The following is a 24045-nucleotide window of genomic DNA, read 5'->3' on the forward strand; positions in this document are numbered from 1 at the left end:
CAGCCTCCAGAAAGCAGCCAACATCACAAAGGACCCCTGTCACCTTGTCACAACCTCTTCTCACTGCTACCTTCTGGAGAAACTTCAGCAACCACAGGAAGTAAAAGGCAGTCATCATTTTGGGCTGAGCCCTTCCTAGAAAATGTGGAAAAACAGGTGGACACCTGAAAATAAAGATGGGGGGGGAGGAGGAGAGGAGAGAGGAATGGGAGGAGCAGAAGCTATTTTCAGACATTAAGAGGTCGATTCATAGAACTGTAGAACACTACAGCACAGAAACAGGCCCTTCCGCCCTTCTCATCTGTGCCAAACCATTTTCCCGCCTAGTCCCACTGACCTGGACCATAACCCTCCCAAATTTTTCTTCAATATCAAAATTGAACCCATATTTACCACTTCAGCTGGTGCTTGTTCCATGCTCCCAACACTCTCTGCATGAAGTAGTTCCCCCTAATGTTCCCTCCAAACTTTTCCCTTTTCACCCTAAACCCATGTTCTCCAATTGTTTTTTCTCCTTACATCATTTGGGTTAGGATTAGGTAAGAATTATTTTCAGTTGCTCACTACTACTGTGTAACTAACTGTCCAGTTAGCATATAAGGAACAGTTGTATAGGGGATGAGGGGAGACCTCATAGAGGCATCTCAAATGCTGAAAGGCCTGACAGAGTAGATATGGCAAGGATGTTTCCCATGGTAGGAGATTCTAGGACAAGAGGGCATAATTTCAGGATAAAAGGCATCAACTTAAAACAGAAATAAAGAAAACTTTCTTTAGTCAGAGGGTCGTAGAACTTGTTACCATAGGCGGCTGTGGAAGCGAGGTCGTTGGGTGTATTTAAGGCAGAAATTGACAATCAGGGCATTGAGGGCTACGGGGAGAAATCCGGCGAGTGGGTCTGAGTGGGAGGTTGGATCAGCTCACAATTAGAATGGTGGAGCAGACTGGATGGGCCAATGGGCCTCCTTCTGCTCCTATATCTTGTGATCTTGTGATATTAAATTGATATCTTGTTCTTGTCCAGTCAAGCTCCATATTGCAATCAGCTGACTGCTTTCAGAGTAAACTCTGCCATAACTCAAGTGGGAGAAACATCACCAAGGTAAGCTTTTATCGGTTGTATAGTTTCATCTTTGGGTAGGAGTTGTGTGCTTCTGAGGAGGGGAGAGTCGAGGGGTTTAAAAGATTTATTGTCAGAGACATCACGTACAATATGAGATTCTTTTCCCAGCGGGCGAGGCAGAATTAACATTTATTGGTACAATAGTGCAAAAAAAACTATAAACATACACATGTAAACAAATAAGGAAATGTAAACATACTGACTATGCAATACAGAGAGAATGGGGAAAAAATTCAATAAAGTTCACAAGACTCCTTCAATGAGACCCTGACTGAGAAGTCTGATGATGGAGGGGTAGCTGCTGTCCAGCACTGGTAATGCAGCCCTGTTAACCACAGCTATTCAAGTGCTTCTTAAACATAGACACTACAGCACAGTAAGGCCCTTCAGCCCTTGATGTTGTGCCAACCCATATATTCCTAAAAAAAACTAAACTCTCCCTACATGTAACTCTCTATTTTTCTTCCGTCCATCTGCCTGTCCAAGAGTCTCTTAAATGCTCTTAATGTTTCAGCCTTCACCACCACCCCTGGCAAGGCATTCCAGACACCCACAACTCTCTGTGTGTGTAAAAAGCTATCCCTAAATTTCCATCCCTTTATTTTATACATGTTTGCTCTCCCTGTCCTGGGAAAAGATGTTGGATGTCCACCCTATCTACTGCCTCACATAATCTTGTAGCCGTCTATTACGCTGGAATTACAGGTGTCCTAATGTAGACACCGAACCTGGATGACATTTCAACCCACTAGAAGAGTGACTTACATCCACGAGACAAAGCTCCTTGCAGTTACTGACACTGTAACTGCTTAGGGCAGTCAGACAGAATGAGGAATGGAGCGGAAAAGTGATGGAGAAAAAGAGAGAGGGGGTGGCACGAGAAAGTGGGAGCATGGGATGACAGAGAAAGAGAGGAAATCAATGAATAAAAGGAGAAAGAGGATTAGAGAAGAGGGTCTGTCCATGGTCTCATGCACTGCCAGACTGAGACGACCCACAAATTGGAAGAACAACACTTCATCTTACATCTGGGCTCGCTCTCTCTCTCTCTCTCTCTTCCTCCCCCCCCCCCCCTCACTTTACCCTCTGTCTCCTTCCACAGAGCTAACCTCTCCTCTTCTATCCAATTAACACCTTTTGTTGCCGTTGCCCTCCCTCCCCTAGCCAGTCTTGTCTTTATTCCGACACCTTCCTTTTTCCTTATTCCTTGAGGAAGGGCTCAGGCCTGAAATATCCTTCATATAATTTTACCTTCTATGGATGCTGCGAGACCGGCTGAGTTCCTTCAACATTTACTGTGTGTTTTAGGGAATTGGAGAAAGAGAGAATTAAGGAATGAGAGTGGAGAGAGATTCACCAATTGCTGAAACAGCAATGAAATTAAAAAAAGATGAACAATTACTTCAGAAAGAGAGGCATTCATGAAAGAGAAGCTGAAACAAACTTGGATGCTGGTCACTGAAAATGTTGGAAGAACTGAGCCAGTCAAGCAGTATCTGTCAATTCTCCTTTTATCATATCCAATTAACACCTTTAGTTGGTCTGGTCTCCTCCTCCAGCTGGTATCAGTCTCTTTATTCTGTATCTTCCTGTTCCTTGCTTCTTCCTTGAAGAAGTGCTCAGGCCTGGAACACCTTTACATCCCCTGGATGCTGCGAGACTGGCTGAGTTCCTCCAGCATTTCTGTGTGTTTTTACAACAAATGTAGTCTCTGCAAACTTTTGTGTTTCACTCGCTAAAGAAGGAGTCCCCAGTACACAAAATTCAGAAACTTTTGTTTGCTGTAAAGGCAATACGTAGAAGTGCCAATAGCCCGGTGACCCAACCAATAAAAGCATGAGAGATCCTTCCGTCCGCGAATTGGCTTCCTGACCTCTGTCGCTGCACAGTCTCCTCTCCAGTCCAGTGGTGACCCTCTAGTTCTGGATCTCCGACACAATCAGGAAGCTTTCAGTGCCAGAAGCACTTCTTGCTGTAGGCACCCTCTTTGGATCCCACTCCCAATGCCTGGTTCACGCCAGCCTGTCATGCTTCGGGTGGGCAAACCTTGCATGAAACTAGGGGAAGAGGAAACAAAGAATGCTGGAAATAATCAGCAGGTCAGGCAGTAACTGTGGAGAGGAGGAAAAGAACTCTGGTCAACAAATTTTTTCAAAAGGTTTGCTTCCTGAAATAAAATTGGGGTTACGATAGACAACTTCAAGCTGAACACAAAGATGATTTCAGATTTGCTGAATCACATAGGAAGTTGGAAAAACACTAACTTTCATTGAATTTAGCACATTTAATTGTGTTAGTTCAACTGACCTCAAAATGTTTTGCCACTGATTTTCATTTGTACTCGGCATCTGATGCCTCTTGTGTCAGTGGCCAATAATAGTTGGTCAGCACTGATGGATTCCAGTTGCCCTGATTCTGCTTTTCCACATCCTGGTGAAACCTTTCACCATGTTCGACCCTGACTGCACCAAGACCAGCAGGGAAGACGTCCGAGTGCCAAAGCAGAAAATGGTCATGGTGCACTTCATGGTTTTGTCGGCTTGAAGTAGATTTAAAATATGATAAGAAATCACAAAAATTGGGTTATATCTTCAAAGACAGGAATGTGATATGAAAATTTTACGACCATTATTGTGATCAGGAGCCCAAAATCCAAAAATACACCCAAAAGTGTTCTTGTGGCTCTCTTGCAGATTTCTCGCATCTGCAAGGTTTCCATTTTCAATATATGACGTGTTCTTTTCACCTACAGGAAATTCCAGTATTTGCAAACAACATTCTTAATAGTTTGAGGCTGGATAATCTGAACTCAACCCAAAAGGTGAAGGTAGCATCAACTGTAATGACCCTCTTGGAAAACATGGCGATGGTGATTGGACTGACGTTATCCACTGAGGGAGTGGCGACTGTAAAAACAGAATCTTTCGGTAAGTATTGTTTCTGTAACAAAATTAGGGCAGCAGTTAGTGCAATGACATTAAAGTGCCAGTGTCCAGGACTAGAATTCGAATCTGGCACTATCTGTAAGGAGTTTATTCATTCTCCCTGTATCTGCGTGGGTTTTCCCCAGGGGCGCTGGTTTCCTCCCACCATTCAAAACATATGGGAGTCGTAGGTTAATTGAGGGTAAATTGGGCGGCGCAGACTCGTGGGTCAACATTTAAATTTAATTCATCTCCTGAAAACTGTGTGAAAATGATTTTAAATTTAGAAAAAATGATGTGGTGTTTACTTTCATAATAATCTCCTTTAGCATGAATATCTGTGCATCAATTGGTGCTGAAAACAAGCTGATGAAATAAATGATTAAGATTTTGTCTCTTGAAATGCATTTTCAAGTTCAATAATATTTATCGTCTGATTGCACAAGTTCAACCGATGAAACAGCATTCTCTGGTCCTCACTCCAAAAGAACATGCAAACACACAACCAGACATAACACAACCAGACATAACACGCCTACAGACAAGTGAAACATGTACAGTACATATAAATTTAAATTTAGACATACAGGACAGTAACAAACTATCTCGGCTCACCAGTCTGTGCCACCCAATTTATACCAGATTAACCTACACCCCCAGTATGTTTCGAATGGTGGGAGAAAACCATAGCTCCCAGGTAAAACCCACACAGACACTAAGAGAAGGTACAAACTCCTGACAGACAGCGCAGGATTCAAACCAGTCCCGATCATTTGCACTGTAAAGGCGTTGCGCAAACTGCTTTGCCAACAGTGCTGCCCATGTATAGACATACATTAAAAAAAATATTGATAATGAAATAGTAGAGTCGTGGACTCTAGCTTGTGCTAGAATAGGAGTTTGGAACAGTTCATCAGCCTCATGGCCCGTGGGAAGAAGCAGTTTCTCAGCCTGGTACTCTTGTATCTCTTTCCTGGCGATAGATCACAAGATATAGGAGCAGAAGTAGGTCCATTGGCACTCGAGTCTGATCCACCATTCTAATCATGAGCTGATCCATCCACCCACTCAGCCCCATTCCCTGGCTTTTTCTGTTACCCTTGATTAATAAAATACCTGTCAATCTCTGCCTTGTATGCACCCAATGACCTCACTTTCCTCAGCCATCCGTGGCAAGAAGTTCCACAGACTCACGACCCTCAGGCTAAAGAAATTTTTCCACATCTCCTTTTAAATTGAAGCCCTTTTATCCTCTTGACCTAGAATTCCCCCGTCATGGGGATCATCCTCGGGGATCGTCAATAATATTTTTCATGCCCTCTTCAAACTATTTTTTAATATTTTAACACAATATTTCCTAATATTGGAAATCAACAAAACTTCAGATACAGTAAACTTTTGGGGGGGGTGGGGGGTGGAAAACGGGAAATGATAGAAAAACTCTGCAGGTCAGTCAGCATTTGCAAAAGAGAAATCGTTCATGTTTCTGGTCCAGGACGCGAACTCTCCACGGATGCAGCTGAGTTTGCAGGCATTTTCTGAGATTTTTTTTGAGACTGCATTTGAGAGGCTGGGATATGGTGAGGAGCCAAATCTCAGAGGGAAGTTGGATAAAGGGGACCTCTGTCAGTCAGGGTTCCTGCTCCATACACTGAAAAGACGTGACTGAAAGAACAGGGATGCTGTTCCAAGGTCTCCTGAGAATTGACTGTATGCTCATGCCCACGGTTCACACACATTACTGCCAGCTGGATTGTTTCTTGTCATCTGCACTGAAAAAATTGACTTTAATCATATCATAGACCAATGTACATCAGTGAAAGAAAGGAAGGTGCAGTTATAATTTTCACATGGTGCCATAATTTGTTAATTAAAAGATTGACTAGTTTTACTTTTATTTTTGAGCTGATATTATGGTAAAGTTATTTAAAAGATGGGTGTCAGACATTCGGACAGGCGTGTAATTTCAGTGCTTGCCATAGGCACTATTTTCCGTAGATACACGCCTGTGCATTGATGTAAACAGCTTTGTTCTGTGGGCTATTCAGCTAAGTTAACCCATACACAAGAACATCAGATAATGCAATAAGCTCACAATCAAATAGCAGGGCAGACTCGATGGGCTGCATCGCCTATTTCTGCTCCTTTTTCTTATGGTTTTATGGACCTGGACAACATTTATCCCTGTATTCCCTACTCCAAGGTAGCCAAAGAACTGATGTGGTCATCGAACCATTGTTCTGAAGAAGCAATTCTTTCACCCCCTCGAACGGATGCAAAGTTTTTGCAGCGTATAGTCCAATCTGAGCATCCCCATCTTTCTCCCGATTGCTTTAACTATCCATACAGTCTCCCATTTGAAACCCCAGGATGAGTTAATTGCACCTCCCATCCAGGGACCACTCTCTGCATGAAAATGTTTTCTTGGCCATTCTAGTTCTATAGCAATCAGATTTAAATCTATGCTTGTTGATCCTCAGTGGAAAGAGTTTCTCTTCATTATTTTTTTTTCAGTGTAGACATACAGCATAGTTACAGGTCCACACCGCCCAAATACCCCAACTAACCTACAAACCCCATACGTTTTGAAAGGTGGGAGGAAACCAGAGCACCCGGAGGAAGCCCACGGAGAGAATTACAAACTCCTTACAGAGAGTACCAGATATGAACTCCGGTCGCTGCCACTACAATAGCGTTGCACTAACAGTGCCACTCAGATCTATGCAGACCGTTGATAATTTGAAGACTTTTATATTATTATCTCTCAACTTTTTCTGCCAATTGCAACTGTTGACTGTCTATCAATAGAACAGTGTTCCTCATCAATTGGATCTTATTACTTCATCTCTTCCACACTTTCTCTTGATGAGCACATCTTTCTTCTGTCTCAAAGGCAATTTGTTAGATCTTGAGAGCCATAGGACGCCGTGGGGGGTGTGTGTGTGTGCGTATGCGAGACAGAGTGTGATAGAGAGTTCCTTTGTTTTCCATTGTATGCTTCACAGTTCTGTTCCTTTTATCTTAGTTCTTAAGGTCCAGTCAATTGGAAAACAAAATGCAGACAAGGTGGTGAAAATACAAGTTGCCAATAACTCCATTCACGTCCACCGGAGCACAATTATGGCAGAAAATAACCTCGGTAAATGTTCCTGCCTTTTTTCCATCATTACATTGCACAAAATTGTATTGTGAGTTGAACCAGGGTTTCCGGTTTACAGATTTGGCACAGAAGCTATTCGAACTTGTCAATGTTCTTCCCTGAACTAAGAGAAGCTGGAGAGATTCAACAGGGGCAGGCAGCATTCATGGAGAGAAACAGTCAGTCAACTATTCGGGCTGGACCCTTTATTGAGATCGAGTTTTCCTGTTTGGACCACTTTTGTCAGAATACACTGCTGTGTTTAGACTTACTGGTAAACCTCAAAACAAGTAATTCCTCCTTGTGTTGAAGCCAACACAGTTCAGTCTTAATACATGACCAGAGTTTTTAATTCATACGCATTCCAACATCAACAACCAACCTTTGGTGTCAAGGGCTGAGTATAGAGTTAATAGTTGGTTGCTTAAAAGTGTGGATGAACAGAGAGACCATGGGGTTCAAATCCATACAACCTGGCACAGGTTCACTGGATAATTAAGAAGGTCTATGGGATGCTGGGATTCATTAATAGAAGGATTGAATTCAGGAGGAGAGAGGTCATTTTACAACTCTACAAATCTTCTGAGAGTATTGTGTTCAGTTCTGGTCACCTCATTATAGGAAGGATGCATCTTGGCGCCTCACAGTTTGGCGGGCAGCAACCTCCTTTGAAGAAGACCGCAGAGCCCACCTCACTGACAAAAGGCAAAGGAGGAAAAACCCAACACCCAACCCCAACCAACCAATTTTCCCCTGCAGCCACTGCAACCGTGTCTGCCTGTCCCGCATCGGACTTGTCAGCCACAAAACGAGCCTGCAGCTGACGTGGACTTTTACCCCCTCCATAAATCTTCGTCCGCGAAGCCAAGCCAAAGAAAGAAGAAGGAACCTATGGAGAGGGTGCAGAGAAGATTTACCAGAACATTGCCTGGTCTTGTGAAATAAGGTTAGCAGAGCTGTGACTTATCTCTTTGATGAGTACAAGGATGAGAGGAGACTTGATAGAGGTTTACAACATTGAGAGGGATAGATAGGGTGAACATCCAGTGCCTGTTTCCCAGGCAGAAACACCAAACACCAGAGGGCATCTGTATAAAGTGTCAGGAGGGAGACATCAGGGGTAAAAAAAAATTTACACTGAGAGATGTGGGTGCCTGGAGTGCCTTGATAGGGGTGGTGATGGAGGCTGAAAAATTGGGGGCATTTAAGAGACTCTGAGACACATGGATGAAAGAAAAATAAAGGCTTATGAGGTAGGGAGGTTTTAGTACATTTTTTTTCCAGGAAGGAATATATGGATTGGTGCAACATCAGGGGCTGAATGGTCTGTACTGTGCTGTGTTCTATGTACTCAAAAGTTCTATGTTAATCTGAGAGGAATAATTTGTAGATATCATACCAACATCAGAATGTTTAGACATTATCTTATGGCACAAAAAAAACACCACAGACTACGAATCATCTGAAAAAAACCAAAGGTCGGCGCTGCCGTTGGTGTGGACCCCAGAGAGTGGAGACACAGCACTGTCCAGAGGGTTCAACTGCCCGGTCCTAATACTGTTGCTGCATACAGGCATTAAACAGCCTGTAAGAGCAGCTGATAGTGCTTTTAAACTAAAATTCTGCATCCATAGGTCTGTGCCCAAGATGGCAGCACCTGTGCTTGGCAGCAGTCTCCAGGGCTTGTAAACTCTGGAGAGCAGAGATCAAGCACAGGGCACCAGAAACGGGGGAGAACACCCTCCATTGAGAAGGAGAAGCTGAGGAGATTACCCCTGCAGGGCAGTGACCACTGTGACGGACCAGTGAGGGGCTGAGGGACCCACACGGGCTGCGGCCAACTTGTGGTCGGGGGACCCACTCGGGCTGTGAGTTGCTGAAGACTGACTGATGGGAACCAGGTATCGGAGCCGAGATTCAAGAAGGTGCTGAGGGTAAGAAGGGCTCTCGAAGGGCCTTGAACGCTGAAGTCCTCCTGATCATGTCAGAAGTTTGGATCTGGGGCTCTGGTTACTGTTGGATCAAAGAAGAGTTTGTCCGGCTGCACAAGATGTGGGAGCACTGGAGGTGAATCCACAGGACTCTGAAGGGACTCTCTTTTGCTTCTCTTTCCTTCGTACTGTAAGGGCACCAGGCAACACTAATGCCAACTCTCTGTCTGCCTTACAGCAAGCAGAAGGCAATTTCATTACATTACAATAAAGGGATTTTGATCTAGAATTCCTAGATTTTTAACCATCACGAGTTTTGAGTGTGACAGGGTGCCCTTGGCAGCCTGAATGAGTGCAGTTCCAACAACACTGAAAAATAACTTGCCACCATCCAGGATGCATCAGCCTTCTTGATGATCTCCAAATCCACCATTGTTTTTAGCTAGACTTTATGCTCCAAACTTCTCCACAAAGCACCACTGGAATGGTTGGCATGTGGTTGTAGCCAGATGACAGAGTGTTTCAGATGATGTTTCTCCATATTTCCGCAAATTGGAGGAACAACACCCCATCATCTGTCTCGACAATTCCAATTGGATGGTAATAACATCTACTTCTCTGGCTTTCATTCAACTCTATCCCCACCCCCCCACCCCCCCCCCCCCGCTTTCGCTCCCCCCACCTCTGTCTCTCTCTTCCTTATTCCTCCATCTCCTTTGACAGAGCCAAAATCACCTCTCCTCTTATCAATCCAATTAATACCTTTTGTTGGTCAGTCTCCCATTTCCCCCACCCTACCAGTCTTCTGATAGAAACCACAACCACCTTCCCAATCTTTCTCTGTGCCTCCTGACCTTGAGCGCGCTCTCTCTCTTTCTTCCCTTTTCCCTCTGTATCCTTTCACTTTCTCACCTTTCCTCTCCCTTGTCCTCTATCATATCCAATTAACATCATTTGTCCATTAGTCTGTACTCCTCCCTTCCCATTCTTCCCCCCCCCCCCCACACCCAACCTTCTATACAGAGGAAGGGTTCAGGCCCAAAACATCGGTAATATTACCTCCTATGGAAGCTGCGAGACCTGCTGAGTTCCTCCATGTCACTGGTGTTGTAATAGATTTGTGCTAACTGTGGCTCTTTTTAACTACAATCACAGCATCTGCAGACTTTCATGTTGCACTCTGTATTCACCAATGGCTGAACTGTTATCTCCAACAGATGTCATAGCTGTCTCCTTCCTCGTATTCAACAACATAGGAGCCCTGTTGAACAGAGAGATTGAAGGCAATCATCAATCCCACAAGACGACCAAATTAAGCTCCAAGGTGATATCAGCTACGATCAGCAACAAAGCCATCATCTCGAATCTGACCGAAATGGTCAATTTCACGCTGAGGCTCACCCAGGTTTGTAAATAATAGAAGCAATCTTTCCCATTGAATCATAGAACATTATAGTATAGAAAGAGGTCCTTCAGCCCTTCCAGTTTGTGCCAAACTATTATTTTGTCTCATCCCACTGACCTGCACCCAGTCCATAGCCCTCCATTCCTCTCCCATCCATGTACCTGTCCAAATTCTTCTTAAATGTTAAAATTGAGTCTGCATTCACCATTTCAGCTTGTTCCACATTCTCATCACTCTCTGTGAAGAAGTTCCCCCTCATGTTCCCCTTAAACTTTCCCCTTTCACCCTTATCCCATATCCTCTGGTTTGTATCTCACCTATTCTCTGTGGAAAAAGCCTACCTACATTTACTGAGTCAAGACCCCTGATAATTTTAAATACCTCTTTTTCTCCTTCATTCTTCTATGCTCCAGGGAATCCCAAAGGAAAATGGGAATCCCACTCCAGCCTCCCCTCCTCCAAGGAAAAATCCTGAAATGTACTCCTTAGATATTCCTTTGGAAAGCCTAGACCAAAGGTAAGTCACTTAATCCAAGAAATTGGAAGGTGTTTTCCAGAACTAGCTGAGCAATGAGGTGAAAGAAAAGCAACAGTGTAGATTCTAAAGTGAAAACAGAAAGTGCCAGAAATTCTCAGCAGGTCACGCAGCACCCGTGGAGAGAAGATCAAAGTTAACATTTCATCTCTTCAGACCCTGTCTGATCTGCTGAGTTCTTGCACCATATTTTTTGCTTAGTTAGTTGAAAGGAATGGCACTCATTATTCAGAGGGAAGATAACGAGGCAGAACCTTTGCTCCTGGTGATTAACCCAGGGAAGGCTAACTTGCCCTGGGTAACTGTGGGTGGCAGTATGATTCTGGGTAATCATTATACCTTGCGGGTGTAAGGGTGTAACTGAATGTGAAGATTGAGGGGTTGAACAAGGTGTTGAGATGGGTTCATTTATAAAACCTCTGTCGACTAGGTTCAAACTGTTTCAGGTCAGTTTAAAGTTGATTTTTCCATTCACAGTTATTCAGGGTGAGTACAAGGCGGCCTGATCCAGGAACTGAAAGATCAGAGGGAGATGGAAAAATAGTTAGATTAATAACAAGACACATCAGAGGAGATATTTTGGCCACCATTTTATCAAGAGGTTGGGTAACCATAGTTACATCATTGCCAGGAAAATCCTCACTTTTGCAGTGACTAGTATTATGCTGAATCAGTCATAGAAACATAGAAAATAGGTGTAGGAGGAGGCCATTTGGCCCTTCAAGCCTACACCACCATTCATTTTGATCATGGTTGATCATCCACTCAGTACCTTGTTCTAGCTCTCTCTCCATACCCATTGATTCGCCTAGTCACAAGTACTAAATCTAACTCTCTCTTAAATATAGCTGTGGAACCGGCCTCAATCACTTCCTGTGGCAGAGAATTCCATAAATTCACCACCCTCTGAGTGAAAAAATTCTTCCTCATCTCAGTCCTAAAGGACTTCCCCTTTATGCTTAAACTGTGACCCCTGGTTCTAGACTTGCTCAACATTGGGAACAATCTTCCTGCATCTAGCCTGTCAAATCCCTTAAGAATTTTGAACGTTTCTATTAAATCTCCTCTTAATCGTCTAAACTCCAGCCCAGTTGTTTTAGCCTTTCTTCATATGCAAGTCCCGCCATCCCTGGCATCAATTTGGTAAACCTTTTCTGAACTCTCTCCATGGCAGTGATGTCCTTCCTCAGATAAGGAGACCAAAACTGAACACAATACTCCAGGTGAGGTCTCACCAAGGCCCTAAACAACTGCATCAATACCTCTCTGCTCCTGAACTCGAATCCTCTTGATATGAACGCCAACATACCATTCACCTTTTTTACTGCTGCCGCACCGGCCTGCCCACTTTTAATGACTGATGCACAGCGACACCCAGGTCTCTTTGCATCTCCCCTTTTCCTAATTGGATACCATTAAGATAGTACTCAGCCCTTCCATTCTTTCCTCCAAAGTGGATAACCACACCCTTATCCACATTATATTGCATCTGCCATGCATTTGCCCACTCACCCAACCTGTCCAAGTCACCCTGCACAATCTTAACAGCCTCTACACAGCTCACAATCCCACCCAGCTTCGTGTCGTCTGCAAACTTGGAAATTCTGATTTCTATTTCCTCATCTAAATCATTAATATAAATCGTAAATAACTGGGGTCCCAGCACTGAGCCTTGTGATACCCCACTAGTAACTGACTGCCATTCCGAAAAGTACCCGTTTATTCCTACTCTTTGCTTCCTATCTGTCAACCATTTCTCTATCCACCTCAATACCATATCCCCTATACCATGTGCCTTAAGTTTGTATAGTAATCTCCTGTGTGGGACCTTATCAAAAGCCTTCTGAAAATTCAGGTAAACCACATCTACAGGTTCTCCCCTATCCACTCTACTAGTTACATCCTCAAAAAATTCACTAAGATTAGTCAGACACTATTTTCCCTTCATAAAACCATGCTGGATCTGACCAATGAATTCACCACTTTCCAGATGTGCCGCAATCACATCTTTAATAACTGACTCTAACATGTTTGACAGGATAGCGGTCCTGTTGCAACTCTACACATTTCTGGTGAGACCACACTTTGAGTATTGTTTTCAGTTCTCGTCACCTCATTAGAGGAAGGATGTGGAAGCTATGGAGAATATGCAGAGGAGATTTACTAGAGGGTGGTAAATCTGTGGAATTTGCTGCCTATTTAAGCAGTGGAGGCGACCCCAGTAAATATATTTAAGACAAGGTTGGATAGATTTTTACAGAGTTGGGAATTAAGGGATACATGGAAAAGGCAGGTAGGTAGAGGTGATCCTACCATCAGATCAGCCATGGTCTCATTGAAAGAGGAGGCTTGATGAGCCAGGTGGCCGACTCCTGTTCCTATATGCTCTAAACATCATAAGAAGGATTGAACAATGGTTTAAGGGGGATTCTCTTTGGCACAGGAAAAGAAAGACAATGAAAAGCCAAGCTGTGTCTATTGGAAGAAAACAGAAACAGGAACTGTTTGGTCCCCTGATGGGTGTGAGCTATTTGATTCCAATACAACCCATGTAACCTGCCGATGTAACCATCTGACAAGCTTTGCAGTTTTAATGGCGCCGACTGAACTGGAGGTAAGGGGTAGCTCCACTGGAAACCTGTGATGAGATGGTGGTAAATTCCGAGAATATAGCTCAGAAGCAGACCTTTAGCTAACTTACTACTCCTTTCTATACCTTGGCGATTCAAGTTCAAGTGTGCAGTAAAAGTCATAAAATTTGGACTGCGCAGGGATTGGGTCAATCCAGATTTTTGGTTTTTAAACAGCGTTCGTTTTATTTCAGATTTCCTGCATTTACAGCTTCCTGTCATAAACCTGTAGAAGCCTGCTGAAACTAATTGTCCATGACTATTTATTTAACAATAATATATATTTATTTTAATATTTGTATGTACAGACAGTGCATAGGCACTGGTTGTCTATATGTGTGTTTGCACCGAGGACTGGAGGATACTGTTTTGTCGGATTGTACCTGTGCAATCGGATGATAAATAAACCTGAACTTGAGATTCCAGTCAGGGTCTAGATCACCAGGGAACTCCCAGATACCAGGGAGCAAGGACCCAGAGATTTAGAAAATGATGGAGTTGGCGTCCATGTTCGAGGAGTGGGACCGAGAGCTCCAAGACGTCAGGGATTTATGATCCAGGGTTTCATGACACCAAGAATCACGCAAAGTTCTGCAATATCAGAAAATTTGAAAGCCTTTCTAGAATAACAGAGACGGGAATATCAAAGACTTGCAGCCACCGTGGCTCCAAAATATCAGCAAATTGTGGCCCAGAGATCCAAAATATCAGGGGATTGGGGTCCACAGATCCTGAACATTGGAGGATGGCACGGATAGCGTAGAGGTTAGCACAATGCTAACACAATGCCCTTGACCTGGGTTTGAATCTGCAACGAGTTTTTCTTCTTTGGCTTGGCTTCGCGGACGAAGATTTATGGAGGGGGTAAAAAGTCCACGTCAGCTGCAGGCTCGTTTGTGGCTGACAAGTCCGATGCGGGACAGGCAGACACGGTTGCAGCGGTTGCAAGGGAAAATTGGTTGGTTGGGGTTGGGTGTTGGGTTTTTCCTCCTTTGCCTTTTGTCAGTGAGGTGGGCTCTGCGGTCTTCTTCAAAGGAGGTTGCTGCCCGCCAAACTGTGAGGCGCCAAGATGCACGGTTTGAGGCGTTATCAGCCCACTGGCGGTGGTCAATGTGGCAGGCACCAAGAGATTTCTTTAGGCAGTCCTTGTACCTTTTCTTTGGTGCACCTCTGTCACGGTGGCCAGTGGAGAGCTCGCCATATAACACGATCTTGGGAAGGCGATGGTCCTCCATTCTGGAGACGTGACCCATCCAGCGCAGCTGGATCTTCAGCAGCGTGGACTCGATGCTGTCGACCTCTGCCATCTCGAGTACTTCGACGTTAGGGGTGTAAGCGCTCCAATGGATGTTGAGGATGGAGCGGAGACAACGCTGGTGGAAGCGTTCTAGGAGCCGTAGGTGATGCCGGTAGAGGACCCATGATTCGGAGCCGAACAGGAGTGTGGGTATGACAACAGCTCTGTATACGCTTATCTTTGTGAGGTTTTTCAGTTGGTTGTTTTTCCAGACTCTTTTGTGTAGTCTTCCAAAGGCGCTATTTGCCTTGGCGAGTCTGTTGTCTATCTCATTGTCCATCCTTGCATCTGATGAAATGGTGCAGCCGAGATAGGTAAACTGGTTGACCGTTTTGAGTTTTGTGTGCCCGATGGAGATATGGGGGGGCTGGTAGTCATGGTGGGGAGCTGGCTGATGGAGGACCTCAGTTTTCTTCAGGCTGACTTCCAGGCCAAACATTTTGGCAGTTTCCGCAAAGCAGGACGTCAAGCGCTGAAGAGCTGGCTCTGAATGGGCAACTAAAGCAGCATCATCTGCAAAGAGTAGTTCACGGACAAGTTTCTCTTGTGTCTTGGTGTGAGCTTGCAGGCGCCTCAGATTGAAGAGACTGCCATCCGTGCGGTACCGGATGTAAACAGCGTCTTCATTGTTGGGGTCTTTCATGGCTTGGTTCAGCATCATGCTGAAGAAGATTGAAAAGAGGGTTGGTGCGAGAACACAGCCTTGCTTCACGCCATTGTTAATGGAGAAGGGTTCAGAGAGCTCATTGCTGTATCTGACCCGGCCTTGTTGGTTTTCGTGCAGTTGGATAATCATGTTGAGGAACTTTGGGGGACATCCGATGCGCTCTAGTATTTGCCAAAGCCCTTTCCTGCTCACAGTGTCGAAGGCTTTGGTGAGGTCAACAAAGGTGATGTAGAGTCCTTTGTTTTGTTCTCTGCACTTTTCTTGGAGCTGTCTGAGGGCAAAGACCATGTCAGTGGTTCCTCTGTTTGCGCGAAAGCCACACTGTGATTCTGGGAGAATATTCTCGGCGACACTAGGTATTATTCTATTTAGTAGAATCCTAGCGAAGATTTTGCCTGCAATGGAGAGCAACGTGATTCCCCTGTAGTTTGAGCAGTCTGATTTCTCGCCTTTGTTTTTGTACAGGGTGATGATGGTGGCATCACGAAGATCCTGAGGCAGTTTACCTTGGTCCCAACAAAGCTTGAAAAACTCATGCAGTTTGGCATGCAGAGTTTTGCCACCAGCCTTCCAGACTTCTGGGGGGATTCCATCCATACCTGCTGCTTTGCCACTTTTCAGTTGTTCGATTGCCTTATATGTCTCATCCAGGGTGGGAACCTCATCCAGCTCTAGCCTTAGGGGCTGTTGAGGGAGCTGGAGCAGGGCGGAATCTTGGACTGAGCGGTTGGCACTGAAAAGAGATTGGAAGTGTTCTGACCATCGGTTGAGGATGGAGATCTTGTCGCTGAGGAGGACTTTGCCGTCTGAGCTGCGCAGCGGGCTTTGGACTTGGTGTGAGGGGCCGTACACAGCCTTTAGAGCCTCGTAGAAACCCCTGAAGTCACCAATGTCCGCGCTGAGCTGTGTTCGTTTGGCGAGGCTAGTCCACCACTCATTTTGGATCTCCCGGAGTTTGCGCTGAAGATGGCTGCATGCGCGACGGAAGGCTTGTTTCTTCTCTGGACAGGACGGCTTTGTAAGGTGAGCCTGGTGGGCAGCTCGCTTCTTTGCCAGCAGCTCCTGGATTTCCTGGCTGTTTTCGTCAAACCAGTCCTTGTTTTTCCTGGAGGAGAAGCCCAGTACCTCTTCAGTGGATTGCAGTATGGTAGTCTTCAACTGATCCCAGAGGGTTTCAGGGGACGGGTCTGTGAGGCGGGTTGCAACGTCGAGCTTTGCTTTGAGGTTTGCCTGGAAGTTTCCTCTCGCTTCGTCTGACTGCAGGTTTCCAACATTGAACCTCTTTCTGGGGGCTTTATTGTTCCTGGGCTTTGGCTTGAAGTGAAGGTTGAGCTTGCAGCGAACCAGCCGGTGGTCAGTATGGCATTCCGCGCTAGGCATGACCCTGGTGTGGAGCACATCTTGTTTGTCACTTTCTCGCACCAGGATGTAGTCCAGGAGGTGCCAGTGTTTGGATCGGGGATGCATCCAGGTGGTCTTAAGGCTGTCCCTCTGCTGAAAAAGGGTGTTTGTAATGACAAGTCGCTGTTCTGCGCAGAGCTCCAACAGGAGGCGCCCATTGTCGTTGCACTTGCCGACGCCATGCTTGCCCAGGATTCCTGGCCAGGTTTCTGAGTCTTTGCCGACACGAGCGTTGAAGTCGCCCAGGATGACAACCTTGTCGGCTGTAGGGGTACGTTGGATGAGGTTGCGCAGGTCGGTGTAGAACTTGTTCTTTTCTGCTGGTTCCGCCTGGAGGGTTGGAGCATAGACACTGATGAGGGTGATGTGACGCTTGTTTTGAAGTGGGAGTCGCATGGGCATGATTCGGTCCGAGAGGCCTGTCGGAAGGTTTTCGAGTTTGGAGGCAATGAAGCTCTTGACCATGAAGCCTACACCAGATAGGCGTCGTTCATCCGAAGGCTTGCCAGACCAGTAGAGTGTGTAGCCCGCGCCGCGTTCTTGGAGGCTGCCTACATCTGCCAGGCGGACTTCACTGAGAGCGGCTATGTCGATGTCAAGTCTGAGGAGTTCATGTGCAATGAGGGCAGACCGACGTTCAGGTCGGTGGCTGTCAGCCTTGTCTAGCATGGTTCTGATGTTCCAGCATGCTAGCTTGAGTTTGTGAGCATCTTTTGAGGGGGAGGACGTGGAGGGGGAGGACGTGGAGGGGGAGGACGTGGAGGGGGAGGACGTGGAGGGGGAGGACGTGGAGGGGGAGGACGTGGAGGGGGAGGACGTGGAGGGGGAGGACGTGGAGGGGGAGGACGTGGAGGGGGAGGACGTGGAGGGGGAGGACGTGGAGGGGGAGGACGTGGAGGGGGAGGACGTGGAGGGGGAGGACGTGGAGGGGGAGGACGTGGAGGGGGAGGACGTGGAGGGGGAGGACGTGGAGGGGGAGGACGTGGAGGGGGAGGACGTGGAGGGGGAGGACGTGGAGGGGGAGGACGTGGAGGGGGAGGACGTGGAGGGGGAGGACGTGGAGGGGGAGGACGTGGAGGGGGAGGACGTGGAGGGGGAGGACGTGGAGGGGGAGGACGTGGAGGGGGAGGACGTGGAGGGGGAGGACGTGGAGGGGGAGGACGTGGAGGGGGAGGACGTGGAGGGGGAGGACGTGGAGGGGGAGGACGTGGAGGGGGAGGACGTGGAGGGGGAGGACGTGGAGGGGGAGGACGTGGAGGGGGAGGACGTGGACCTGTCCTCGGGCCTGCGCAAAGGAGCTTTTAGGTGGAGTGCAGTGCGCGCAGTACTGGCCCCACCCTTGACACCCATGGTTCGTGTGCCGTGGCCAAGCAAGCTGGGACGTGGCAGCGAGGTCCTTGGGTCGTAGGTTTTATATCGGAGTGGCCTTCTCCTATGCAGGTTTCTTACCCGGGCTGGAGGGGCCTGCCTCCCCTCCTAGGTCGGTCCATACTGCCCGGACCGGGGCCGAGGCCGCCGCAGTTCACCCTGTGCCTGGATTGGGGCCGCCGCCTCCCACTCTCTGCCCGGATCGGGGCCTTCGCCTTCCCCACTCGACCGAGGCAACGAGTACAGTTCTCCCTATGACTGTATATGTTTTTGGAGGGTGGGGTGAAACCTATGGGGTCTGCAGGTTAATTGGGGTATTTGGGGAGCAGGCCTTGTAGGCTGGAAGGGTCTGTTACTGTACTGAATCTCTAAAATTAAAATTAATAAGGGATTGAGATTTCTTGAACATCAGATCCAGTGTGGCAGTTCAGCAGATACTGAGATGTTGAATATGAGGGGCTCAGAATCTGGAGGTATATTATGAAGGACTAGATATTAATATTCCTTATTGAACTTCTGAGATTTGCTGCCTAGACTCTGTGGGGTAGCCCTGCATGGTGGCAACTTCTGGGTTATCAAATGGGCACCCTCCTTCCTTCCTCAATGATTTGCTGATAGACTCATGATAGACATCCCTCCCCCAATCACATACTCAGCTCTTTGCTCTTCTGTCCTCCCAACCATATCCATCAATGACTCGCCTTTACTTCTTCGCCCCACCCGGACCTGCCCCTCCATTTTATTCTGCGCCTGCCTGCTTTTTGCTCATACCTTGATGAAGGGCTCAGGCCTGAAATGTTGGTTATGTATCTTTGCTGCACAAAGAACGTTGCATGACCTGCTGAGTTTATCCGGCATTTTTGTGTTTTATACTCAATCCCCTGTTCAATGAAGGTAGGAAACCCAAATTCTAGTTCTTGCCATCACATCCCTCTATGCAAAGCAGGAGACCAGATTTCAGATTTATTGTCAACATTCGAGGGCATAAAGCCATAACCTGATTTCAGATTTCAAATTTATTGCTAGAGCACATACATGATATCACGTATAATCCTGAGATTCCTTTATCCTGGGGCCCAGGCAGAATTACCACTTATTGGTAGTGCGTAGAAGAATGTACACATGTAAACAAATAAAGTAAACAAACTGTGCAATAAAGAAAATTTAAAAAATTCTTAAATGAGTTTGTCGTGGAAGAGTCTGATTGTGAGGGGGTGTGAGTCTTGAGGCCCCGATACCTCTTTCCTGATGGCAGCAGTGAGAACAGAGCTTGTGGTGGGTGGTGTGGATCCTCGATGATTGCTCATGCTTTCCAACGGCAGCGTTCCCTGTAGGTGTTCTCGATGGTGGGGAGGGTTTTGCCTGGGCTGTATCCATTCCCTTTTGCAGGGCTTTACGCTCAGGTGTATTGATGCTCCCATACCAGATCATGATGCAGCTGGTCAGCACACTTCCCACCACACATCTATAGAAATTTGCCAGTGTTTTCAATGTCATACAAGGATAGAGGCAGCTTTCTTAAGACAATGCCTCTTGTTGATGTCCTCAATGAAGAGATGACTGGTGCCCGTGAAGTTGCAGGACAAGGTTTTTTCCTGTCCTGTGCATTGGGACCTCCATACCAGACAGTGATGCAACGAGCCAAAATACTCTCCATAGTACACCTGTAGAAGTTTTCAAGAGTCTTTGGTAACATACCGAATCTCCTCAAACCCCACTGCCGAGACTTCATGATTGCATTGATATGGAGGCTCCAGGACAGATCCTCAGAGATGTTGACACCCAGGGATTTGAAGTAGAGGTGGAGTGAAGCTGATAAAGGGGGTTGTGGAGGGATGAGAGGGGGACGCATGTGGAGGAGAAGAGACGCAGAGGGGGCAGACCACATCATGTCAGTCTTATCATTCTTAGTGTCCCACTATGTCTTTGTTGTAGGAAGACAAACACTTGGAGATGATCACCTACATCGGCCTCATCATCTCCCTGATCTGTCTCGGTGCCTCCATCGCCATATTTATCAAGTGTCGTTCCATCCAGAATGCCAACACTATCCTCCACAAGCACCTGAGCTTAACCCTCTTCATCGCAGACTTCATCTTTCTGATTGGAATGCGAATGAAACACCCGGTAAGGAATCTGTGCTGCAGTGCCCACGCAGACACAGGGAGAATGTGCAAATTCCTTACAGACAGCGCTGGATTCAAAACCATGTCGCTGGTGTTGTAGTAGATTTGTGCTAACTGTGGCTCTCTCTGCCCTTTCCCCCAATCACCTCCTATTCTTTTTTCTTCTTCCCCTCATTTTTTTGAAGAATTTATCTTTTTACTGACTTCCTGCTTGCTTTCATCAGTGTCTCTGCTCTGTCCACCGGAACACCTAGGATCTCCCAGTCGCTGTTCATCAATTCCATCCACACCCCCATCCCCAAAATTACCATCTGGGTACACATCAACTTAATGTCAATTTCTCTGATTCCTTCTAGCCTACTCCATGTTCTCCCTTTCTTCCCCATATCCTTCTGTCTTCTTTCCTGCAGCTCTCCACCTCCTCCCCTCTTTATTCACAGAGCCATCCCCACCTCCTGTTTACTACTGTTCCCTCACTTCCTTATCCATCTATTATCACCTGTCTGTGGAGCTGTGCTCCTCCCACTGCCCTCATTTTGCTCACACCTTGAAGAAGGGCCCAAGCCCAAAATGATGGTTATGTATCTTTATCTTTGTTGAACCTCTTAAATCCAGCGCTCTGTGGTCCGCCAACTTTAATGGTGCAACACCCGTCACAGGCACAAACTCCTTACAGACAGCATGGGATTCAAACTGTGGTCCCGATCGTTGGCACTGTAAAGGCGTTGTGATAAGAATCCTGAAAAAGCCAAAGAGCCTGAATGTGCCTGAGATGGTCTAATCTCAGAAGCTAAGCAGGCACAGGACTGGTCAGTACTTGAAGGGGAGACCACCGAGGAACAGCAGGTGCTGTAGGTTTCTGTGAGGGGCACTGGACAAAGTGGCGACTCTCTGACTGCCTTACGGTAGAATAAAGTGGGTCACATTCTAAAGTTAACCTTTACCTAACCGCGATTTGATTTGTGAATTAGTTGATCCTTTTAGCTCAGAAAATGGGTTTGATCAAGGCACCTACCGAACATTTGACAGCTATTTTCTGTGGTCTAGCAATGGCCGGGTCCCAACGAGGCCAGATTATAGAGAAGTTCGACCTGTACATGTTTGACCTATTAATTCTCTCCATGGCCTGACATGACCGTCCATGGCCTCATATACTGCCAGTTTGAGGCCAAACATAGAGGAACAATACATTATCAGACTCCCAGTCAGCCCCTTCCTCAATCTCTCTTTCCCTCAGCCCTTCCTCCAGCTCCCCCTGCCCCTTCCCCTCCTTTTCCTGTCAGGGCTTTAAATTGAAAATTTAAACATGTAGCACGGTAACAGTCTCTTTCAGCCTATGAGTCCGTCCTGCCCAATTACACCCACAAGACCTACAGCCCCTGTATGTTTTGAACGGTGGGAGGAAACCGGAGCACCCGGGAGAAAATCCACACAGACACAGGGAGAATGTGCAAACTCTTTACAGGCAGCGCTGGATTCGAAACCATGTCGCTGGTGTGCTAACTGTGGCTCTCTCTGCCCTTTCCCCCTATCACCTCCTATTCTTTTTTCTTCTTCCCCCTCATTTTTTGAAGAATTTATCTTTTTACTGACTTCCTGCTTGCTTTCATCAGTTTCTCTGCAGGTGTCTGACCCATCTCAATGTTCCTGCCTCTGTGCCCGTCTATGACAGCACTCGGCCTTTGCCCAATGTTGGCCACTCTCCTCTAACCATTGTGCTGCTGTCTCCTTTAGGTGGTGTGTGCCCTGATTGCAGGATCTCTGCATTACCTCTTTCTTGTGGTCTTCGCCTGGATGTTCTTGGACAGTCTGCAGCTCTTCATTATGTCCAGGCACCTCACAGTCACAAATTATACTCGTACGCACATCATCAAACAAAAATATCTGTACATTTCCAGTTACACAGTGCCTGCTGCGATAGTTATTATCTCGGCAGCTGTATTTGTCAGAGGCTACGGAACAAAAACACGGTGAGTAATTTAACAATAACAACATGTGAGTGGAACTCGAAAGTCTGCAGACCCAGTGACTGTAGTAAAAACTGGAGGAACTCAACCACCACATTAATATTAACTTTTCTGACTTTCATTAACCCGCCCCCATCCCTTCTTTCCCCTGTCGCCTCCCCACACCCCCCCAGCTCTGTCTCTCCCTTTCCCCCAGATGTAATAAATTCTCACCTCTCCCCTTATCATATCCAAGTAAGAACTTTTTGATGGTCTGGATTCCTTTCCCCTCCAATCCCCTTCTAACCAGTCCTGTCTGGATTCTGAGATTTCCTGCCCTTGCCTCATTTTTTTTTTAAACTTTATTTATTCGTTCAAAAAACAAATAATATACGACATATACAGCAATTAAACATGAACTTTTTATATATAAAAAGAAAAGATCCCCCCCACCCTTCAGCCAACTCTCCTAAGGAGAGCCATTAAAAAAAGAAAAAAGAAAGTATATTTTTAAAAAAGTTAAATATACATATTAAAATCTAATCAATGTATTTATTCCAAGTATAACAACCACTTATTAATAAAAAAATTATAATTATCATGCGAAACATATGTAATTTTTTCCTTTATTAAACTATTTCATCTCATTATGCCATCTATTAATATCAATCATATTTGTATCTTTCCACATACTAGCAATACATTTATTCACTACGGATAAAGCTAAAGCTGAAACTTATCTAATCCCAAGCCTTTCAGAGGTTGTAAAGTACCCAATAAAAATACTGTTGGATCTAAAACTATTTTAATCTTATACAGATATTCTAAAAATTATTGAATTTTCTTCCAAAAAGATTGTATATGTGTCCATGACCAAACAGTATGAAAAAAAGTTCCAACCGTATCAACACATCTAAAACACAAACCTGATTCATTAAAACCATATTTTTTTAATTTTTCAAGTGTTGAATATAATTGATGTAAATAATTGTAATTAATCATTGCATAACGTGCATTTATCGGCCTGGTTACACTATCATAACAGATATCTAACCAATCCTCTTCAGAAAAAATAAAACCAATATCGGCTTCCCATTTAATTTTAGATCTAGCCCAACCTTTTTTATCCATACCATCCTATAATATTTGATACATAAATGAAATATAACCCTTCTCTGGTACCTTCATAAGAAAAGTCTCAAATTTAGTCATTTTAGGTAAAATCATCTCTCTACCAAACATACATTTTACCAAAGATCGAATTTGATAATAAAGAAATAAAGAATTCTTATCAATGCCAAAATCTTCCCTCATCTGATTAAAAGATAAAAATTTACCCTCTTTAAAACAATCCCCCAAATTTTTCACACCTTTAAATCTCCAATGCAATAAACTTGGATTATGTAATGAAAAAGAAATGTTGATTATTATACAACAGAGTCAAAGCCAATAAAATCATTTTATTTTTCTTTATCCATAACTTCATGAAATGTTTTAGTATAGGCACATTATATTGTTGTAACAAATTCATATTCCACCTAAACAAAAACTGA

The 24045-nt window shown here is 45.5% G+C and overlaps 1 protein-coding gene across 4 annotated transcripts in view; it reads left to right on the top strand.

Moving 5' to 3' along the window:
- The window catches only part of LOC138758412 (adhesion G protein-coupled receptor E1-like), a 76379-nt gene that overhangs the window by 33992 nt on the left and 18342 nt on the right, over positions 1 to 24045 (top strand). For 3 of the 4 annotated variants that reach the window (XM_069927284.1, XM_069927286.1, XM_069927287.1), the window contains 7 exons: positions 1025 to 1102; positions 3876 to 4050; positions 7073 to 7186; positions 10335 to 10522; positions 13501 to 13671; positions 20356 to 20547; positions 22281 to 22516. In XM_069927284.1, the coding sequence (XP_069783385.1) occupies positions 1025 to 1102; positions 3876 to 4050; positions 7073 to 7186; positions 10335 to 10522; positions 13501 to 13671; positions 20356 to 20547; positions 22281 to 22516 (1154 nt within the window). The remainder of the gene's footprint in view (positions 1 to 1024; positions 1103 to 3875; positions 4051 to 7072; positions 7187 to 10334; positions 10523 to 13500; positions 13672 to 20355; positions 20548 to 22280; positions 22517 to 24045) is intronic. The other variant, XM_069927285.1, reaches the window with a different exon arrangement.

Source organism: Narcine bancroftii, chromosome 3 (assembly GCF_036971445.1).
Source record: "Narcine bancroftii isolate sNarBan1 chromosome 3, sNarBan1.hap1, whole genome shotgun sequence".
NCBI lineage: Eukaryota > Metazoa > Chordata > Chondrichthyes > Torpediniformes > Narcinidae > Narcine > Narcine bancroftii.